Source organism: Apium graveolens, chromosome 3 (genome assembly GCF_009905375.1).
Source record: "Apium graveolens cultivar Ventura chromosome 3, ASM990537v1, whole genome shotgun sequence".
Taxonomy (NCBI): Eukaryota; Viridiplantae; Streptophyta; class Magnoliopsida; order Apiales; family Apiaceae; genus Apium; species Apium graveolens.
The window spans coordinates 161004367-161012483 of NC_133649.1; the positions used below are offsets into that span (position 1 = coordinate 161004367).

At 31.7% G+C, this 8117-nt stretch overlaps 1 protein-coding gene and 1 long non-coding RNA gene across 2 annotated transcripts; one reads left to right on the plus strand and one right to left on the minus strand.

Annotated features, from left to right (window-relative positions):
- Positions 1–405: 405 nt before the first annotated feature.
- LOC141710911 (uncharacterized) lies at positions 406–2629 on the plus strand. Its single transcript, XM_074513399.1, has 2 exons — positions 406–654; positions 1425–2629. The coding sequence occupies exons 1-2, from the start codon at positions 498–500 to the stop codon at positions 2177–2179; spliced, it is 912 nt and encodes a 303-aa protein (XP_074369500.1). The 5' UTR covers positions 406–497; the 3' UTR covers positions 2180–2629.
- Positions 2630–4539: 1910 nt separating this feature from the next.
- On the minus strand, positions 4540–7906 carry LOC141712901 (uncharacterized). Its single transcript, XR_012571725.1, has 3 exons — positions 7252–7906; positions 6267–6390; positions 4540–4908 (listed from the first exon to the last, which is right to left on the minus strand). It is a non-coding gene; the product is annotated as an uncharacterized LOC141712901 (long non-coding RNA).
- Between the last annotated feature and the right edge of the window lie 211 nt (positions 7907–8117).

Genomic DNA, 8117 nt, shown 5'->3' on the forward strand with positions numbered 1-8117 from the left:
TTGCCCTACTTAAAGGGGGTTGGAAAAATAAGTATCAATAAATAGTATTGTTCCTCACGTAAACATGGATCATATTTAGAGTCATCACATCCACAAATGTATTTGTAATAACTGTTAACAAAGGATTAAGTCAATAAGTCATTTAAATAAGATTATTGAATAAATAAAATTTAATAAAACTGTAATCATGGAATTAAACCTCTGAATTAATGTAACTAAGAAGAAAGTGTCATTGTTTGTACAAGGACACAAAAGCTTGTTGTAGTTAATAAGCTCCTATTTGTCGTGTAAAACCAACTAAAGTGACTGCCCATCTATAACCCTAATAGCAACCCCAACTCCCTCCTTTCTTATTCTCTTGTTTGGTGATACTATCCTTTTTTGCTATCTTTAAGAACTTCTTCTTTAGCCTCTCCCCTTCTTCTTTGTGTTTTATTGACTAATATATATAGGATCAAAAATTTTACTTGAGCAACTCGATAATTTATCCTATACAAATGGATGATCAAACCGGTGGTGGCTCGAGTGATGATGCTCCGTCTTGTCCGCGTGGACACTGGAGACCTGCTGAAGATGATAAACTCCGGCAGCTTGTTGCCCGGTATGGTCCTCAGAATTGGAATTCTATTGCCGAAAAGCTGCAAGGAAGATCAGGTATTTGTGCGCTAATCCACTGAAATACTTTAATCTTTAACTAATAGATATATGTAAGCTTGCACCCTTTGGTGAAATTAAAATGTCATCGTGTGATCTTGTTGATCTTTTTTTTTTCTATTAGAAACACACACATCTATTATTTATCTTGCTTGAAACTTAAATTAATAATAAGAAGATCGATATGCCTATGTCACCGTTTACTGATTAAGCAATAAAATAAGAAATCTGATAACAGACTTAACGGTCTAATTATGTTTTAATAAGAATTGCTGATCCCTTTGAATTTTAGGTATGAAGCAATGTTTATCTTCTCTCTGAATTAGTGAATTCATAACGTGTCATGCATATGTCACCGTTTATAAGAAAGATCCAAATATCAAGAAATGATAGATACGATAGCAATTGATACGTGCATGTAACTTTTAAGAAACCAAATAATCGACTACTTCGAATTTATATCCTTATCAATATCCTTCCTGTTTAGACCAAATATTTTACAAGAACAACTTAATTAATGTTTATAAACTTTTTAATGGTTGAATGCGCACATAAATACAATTTCCATGGATGTTATTGAGTTGTGCCTTCTGATCCTCCTTGTTATATATCCATAACCAAAATCATGTACTTTGAAATAAATCTCATGCATTAAAAGAACTGAAATACATGCATGGGAGAAAACAAATCTGTTATCCCTTGATATTAATTAGTTAATTGACATCGAACATAGTAGATTAATTATGTCTAATTTTAATTCGTCTATGTAGGGAAGAGCTGCAGATTGAGGTGGTTTAATCAACTAGACCCTAGAATTAACAGGAAGCCTTTTACAGAAGAAGAGGAAGAACGTCTACTTGCAGCTCACCATATACATGGAAACAAATGGGCACATATATCTAGACTATTTCCAGGACGAACAGATAATGCAGTGAAGAATCACTGGCATGTAATTATGGCAAGGAAACAAAGAGAACAATCAAAGATTTGTGGCAAACGAAGTTGTCCCCAAGGTCAAGTTCAGCATCCAAATAATAGCTCCAAAATCTTCTGCACCAACACTCATCAAAATTTCCTGGAGTTTCAAAATTATAAGAATATAGATTCAAGTACTTTATGGAACTTCAGACCATTAACTTCAAAGGATCTCTCATGTTACTCAGATAGAGAACGTGTAAATTACTCAAGCCCAAATAATTATTTTAGAGGCAGTTCCACAAATACATCTCTTTTCCATCATCGATATCGTTCAAATCCATTGATTGAAGGTGCTTCATACCCTCGGGATTATGGTTCACATCCGGTCTCAGGTTATAAGACGCTACACGCCGAGCAGGGTGATCAAGAAAGTAGTAGGCATAGGATAATGACGAAAAGGGACATGGTAATTAGTCCAAGTGACAATTGGCAAAGGAGTGATGATGCGATGGCCACGAGTCATCAGCAAGTAACAGAAGATGAATTCATCAAGCAGAAGGAGATGCCTTTCATAGATTTTCTTGGTGTTGAGTCTCTTAATTCTTGATTGCCAATTATTTATGAACCCGGCTTACAATTAAGTTACGAGCTAGTTAATAGTTCTTTGCATGTTCACAGTATATGAATTGATTCTGGTTTCAGAAGCTGCTAGTATAAGAAAACAAGGCTAAATACAAGCCTAAATACAACTACACAAATACAACCGGCATTAAATTCAACCGTTTTCGGTTGAATTTAAAGGACACGGCTAAATTCAACCGCATGCGGTCGTATTTAGGCGGTCGAATTTAGCAACAAATTCGACAATATGCGGTTGAATTTAGTCGTACTTCTAAATTTAACGGCATCCGGTTGAATTTAGCCTTACCAAAAAAATGGGGTAACTTTACCGCCAATCATTTTTTTTGCCATTTCTAAATTCAACCGATTTCGGTTGAATTTGATATTTTGAAATGGCGGGAAATTTTCTCATTTTTTAAAATGTTAGCTGCAAAAGCGAGGGGAAGTTTGCCGCCTTTCTGAAAATTATATTTTTTTGTAAAAACAGTTGTATTTGTCTATTATAACTACATTCAGTTATATTTATTATTTTCAGAATTTAGTTTTTTTAAAAAAATAATTGAGTAACCTGGGAACTTTGTACTCCAACCGTTGGATCAAAATGAGTGCACAAAAATTTCATTAGAGTTCTTCGTAAACCGAGCTATTTGGAAAACATATATTAAAATCTAAATATTCTAGTGATATGATAAAAAAATAAATGAATTTAGTTTGCTATTTTAATAGTTAATCAATAGTTTGACAAATATTTCTTATTAGTGTTAGTCCAATATCGATGTTTCGATTTTTTTAAAAATTGTTTATGAATGATCCAACCTTACAGATTTTAATATTTATATATTTTAGTGGTATCATAAAAAATTTAGAAAAAAATTAATGTATTTGGTGTCATATTTTAACAGTTAACTAGTAGTTTGACCAGTACTTCTTACTAGTGCTAGTCCAATATCGATATTTCGATTTTTTTAAAAAATATTTATGAATAATCCAACCTTATAGATGTTAATATCTATATATTCTACTGATATGATAGAAATTTTAGGAAAAACTATATATATTTATTTTACTATTTTAACAGTCAAATAGTTTTTTGACCAGTACTCCTTACTAGTGTTAGTCCAATATCGATGTTTCGATTTTTTAAAAATATTTATGAATGATCCAACCTTACAAATATCAAGACCTACATATTTTAGTCATATGATAAAAAATTTATAAAAAAATAAATATATTTGATTTTCTGTTTTAAAAGTCAACCAGTAATTTGACGAGTACTTATTACTAGTGTTTAGTCCCAAATTGATGTTTTGATTTTTTTCAAAATGTTTATGAATGATCCAACCTTACAGATGTCAATTTCTATATATTTTAGTGATATGGTAAAAAAAATTTAAAAATAAATGTATTTGATTTGCTATTTTAACAGTCAACTAGTAGTTTGACCAGTACTTCTTACTAGTGTTAGTCTAATACCGATGTTTCGATTTTTTTAAAAATGTTTACGAATGATCCAACCTTACAGATATCAAGATCTATATATTTTAGTGATATGATAAAAAATATATAAAAAATAAATATATTTGATTTTCTGTTTTAAAAGTCAACCAGTAGTTTGACGAGTACTTCTTACTAGTGTTTAGTTCAAGATTAATGTTTCGATTTTTTTTAAAAAAATTATTAATGATTCAATATTTGAGATGTCAATATCTACATATTTTAGTGATATGATAAAAAATTTAGAAAAAAATATATGTATTTGGTTTGCTATTTTAAGAATCACCTATTAGTTTGACTAGTACTTCTTACCAGTGTTGGTCTCATACCGATGTTTCGATTTTTAAAAAATGTTTATAAATGATCCAACCTTACAGATGTCAATATATATAAATTTTAGTGATATGATAAAAAAAATTAGAAAAAGTAAATCACTACACCATATTTAACTTGTAGCAACACCAAAAAAAAGTGTTAAAATGACCAAAAAATGTTACCTAAAGCCAAATTATTGGCTAAGGTTAAACTTTTTAGAAATAAGGGGATGTTGGATTTGAGCCTGCTACAATAGGGGTCTACGGTTACATTTATTGAAATTTTGGTAACACCTCTCAATGTGTTACAATAGAGTACATATAATTACATTTTCTATTTATATGGTAACAAGTTGAAAATGTAACCACAGTTATGTTGCAACATACCTAACCCTTTAGTAACACCTAAATATGTGTTGGAATAGACTCTTTTGCAACACTATATTAGCTATTGTAACACTCAATTTAATCTTTTGGTAACATTTTTATATTTTATTGTAACATTCTTTTTTAATACTCTGGTATTTTTTTGGGTAAATGAGATCTAATCCTCGTAAAATATATAAAAGAGAAAGAATTTACACGAGTCACTTCTCAAAATTTCTCTTAGAACATGCTCTAAGAAAAATAAAGAGAAAAAACAAAAATAAATTACATCAGAAATCAAACCTAACTTAAAATAACAAAGGCAAAGCTAACAGACTTAACCAAAAAGCCCACTTGTTAGCAATCTAAAAATAAACACCAGCCCACCATCTTCAAAAAAGAGAGCCTAAAGACATCCCTGGCCCATATGGCCCAACAGCAACCAAAATCCCCTTCGCAACATCACAAAATTCATCTATTTGCCAGCAAAAGAACACGACCTCTACCCTTATACCCCAATACTTCAACAACCTAACAGCCCCTGTAAATAAACATTTAAACAAAATCAGTATTGCAGGGAGGCTGAGAAATCAAGTGCATCAGCAAAATAAGATAAAAAAGCAATTCACTCAACTAATACAACATATAATGATTATGGAACTGTTAACTTGACTACAGATATTATGTCAGTGTAATAGATGGGCTTGTAATGTAAGTTGAGGTCAAAGCAAAATCATTGTCAAAGTCATTTAAGTATTACTACTGAAAATGCTACTGTCTTTGGATGTCCAGCTTCAAGCTCATTCGCCACTCTTACACTGTCATATATACTCAGTTTAATTTGATTGTTCATGTCTTTGTATATCTAAATTAGGTGTTATATAAATACTAAGGGAACTTTACCTTGTTGCTACATTAAAACCACATGAGATTGTAAAAACCCATCCATTGATTGTAGTGTTGCAATTGTCACCATTCAAACATCTCAGATAATTACATTATTTATCAGAGTGAATATAAAAATCCTGTTTGGCTATAAGAAAAGAAGCTAAGATGTACTTCTTGCAACCAACATTAATTTGTGAGTCTGGGAAACCAAAATGTCGCGAAAAAGGACTATATCTTCCAGGGGTTTCGTAATTGTAAAAATTTTCTTATCAAATAGCAAGAAAATCCAAAGCTAGTTCAGGTCTTTTAAGCAGGCCAGCCAACAGAACTAGAATCTGAAAGTACAAAGAAGTTTGAATTATTTGCCTAATATAATTGCTCCAGGGCACGATAAGAAGTACTATATGTCCCACTATACCTCCAAATCTGAGGTATAATATACAAACTAAATCTAAGTACTAGTAATAATAATAAGAAGAATATACCAATCGTGAATGTCTCACAAAAGGATGAAATTAATCTACAGCTGGTACTTTGTCTATTTGAGATAAAGTTCAGCATTTGTCCAATAATAAAACATATAGGAAAGTAACAATATTAAAACAAATATCAAGCAATAGTTGCTGATTTCCAGTGCGCATTGTACCAAAAATTTGACATTGAGTATAACACCTTTAATTGCAACATAACAATTGTTAATATCATCAATTCTACTGCTTATAGTTTATTTAGAACAATATATTTGCAAGGCATCACATACAGACTATGCGAAACCTCCTGAGAGGGCTAGAAAGAAGTATTGAATTACAGCACGGTACACTTAACAGACTCACAGATTCTTTATAGGTATTAATTAATATGATGTTAGAATTTTACTAGAAATTTACCATTCCAGAATCGCACCCAGGTTCATGCCAAGGGGATACAAGCACAGTTAGATTGTATAACACAACTTGGAAACTAATACAATACGAGGTGCAAAATTATGTGCTTATGATCATATGGGCATACCGTAGGTTCTGATACTAGTCTTTTTGTATATTCCTCTCTGAAGTTGTATTTTCCTTTCGCAGAGATGATGACAAAACTCTTTTGCTATTTCTGACAAAGCTCGCAGTTGGTCTTGAGCTAAAGCCTGCAACAACCAATTTGGTTTGAATTATACTAAACACTAAAACGCAACCGGAAGGCTAATATAATAACATTGGAATCAAAACAACGTGATTTCAGAGCTCAAAGAATTGTAAGGATCTATAGGGCTAAAACAGCCTCATAATATTATTATTATCCGTGTATATCTTTACTACAGTAACAAATTGGTAAATTTCTGAAAAAAGTCAAATATAGAAGCTATAAGATGGTACTGGGGTATGCCCCTCTTAATCCTGTAGTCTCGTTTCAGTTATAAAAAAATTAATTAGCAAAAAAAATGAATTTGACAACCCTTACCAATAATGATCATGAGAAAGTTTAACAATCACAGTACCTCAAACAACAGGGTCATTAAATTTTAATGAGTATAAAACCGCACTACAATAGTTTCATAGGGAAACACAATGGCAAAATATATTAGTCACAACTACCTTGTCCTGACCACCAACATCCCACACAGAATAAAACAGATTAGTAGGTTTTGTACTCAATATAATGTACAGTAATATATCCATATCTAAAGTACTACTCGTGCCCTATTATAAACTTAAAATTACAACTTATAACTTATAACTTCTCTACTGAATTACAGATTGGAACAATGTACATCTTACATTCCTTATGCGTGTTCTATTTAGGGCGGTATACACTGGTAGGCTTGCTTTGGTTTAGAATTGGGATTCCAAGAAAAATAAGAAACCTTGAATAAATTTATTCCCTTTTAAGGTCCAATAGCATAAAAAGCACTAATATAAAAAACATTTGCAAGCAGTTGCAGTTTTATCCTTATCTTAGTTCTACGACAACAAATATGAAAAAAAAGTAACAGAATTCGATAACATACCAATTGTAGGAATAGTGGTGAAAATTTCACCCAACTTGAGCTTGTACAAAATTATGGTTTTACCAACAGCATCGAGACCAACCATGAGAATGCGCATTTCTTTCTTAGCAAAAAGACGACTGAAAAGATTGGTGAAAGAGAGGCCCATCTTTTATCTGACACATCCATAAAACGCAATCAATTAATGAAAAACATCACAATACATATCAAACCTTCAATTAACAGTACAGGTATACCCAGACCAATAAGGCAATCAACACGCACAATCAGTACTGACAGTTAAAGTAAAATCCTCATACAGTTTTCATATTAGTTGCAACAATATGCCTTTTCGTAAACAAATTAAATCAAGTCAATACCAAATAAGTTGATAAATTAACTCAAGAAGATAGATTAGAGAAGAGAATAAGAAGAAATTTAGAGCATATCCAAATAAAAAGAAATCCCCAAATTACTCCAAGAAGAAAGCCACATTTTTTACAAACTTGAACCCTAATTTCCAAGCTCCAATCTCCAAGCTCTGACTCCACCAAGAACCCTAATTAATAAACCCTAATCTTCAAGCTCTGACTCGACCAAGAACCCTAATTTCGAACCTTAATCTCCATTGACAAAAGTTGAAAATGAGTGAGTGCTTGAGTGTTTGAGTGTCTATACAGTGTTTTATTTTAATAAAAATGAGCGGGTCAAATTTTATGGCTTGGGCCGCCTAAAATTTGGTGACAATTTGGTTGAAAATTGGCCCGCTACTACAATCCCTCCTAAATATATTGTTTATGGTAATATTTATTATAACATCAATGCTAACACTATTTTTTGTGTTACAATAAAAATTTTGTCACGTCTGTGGTAACACCTAGTATCCT

What these genes read in the sequence shown, in the direction of transcription:
- LOC141710911 (XM_074513399.1), top strand. Translation starts at nt 498, where the DNA reads ATGGATGATCAAACCGGTGGTGGCTCGAGTGATGATGCTCCGTCTTGT. An exon ending in AAAGCTGCAAGGAAGATCAG is followed by an intron (nt 655 to 1,424) that starts GTATTTGTGCGC and finishes TCGTCTATGTAG; the next exon opens with GGAAGAGCTGCAGATTGAGG.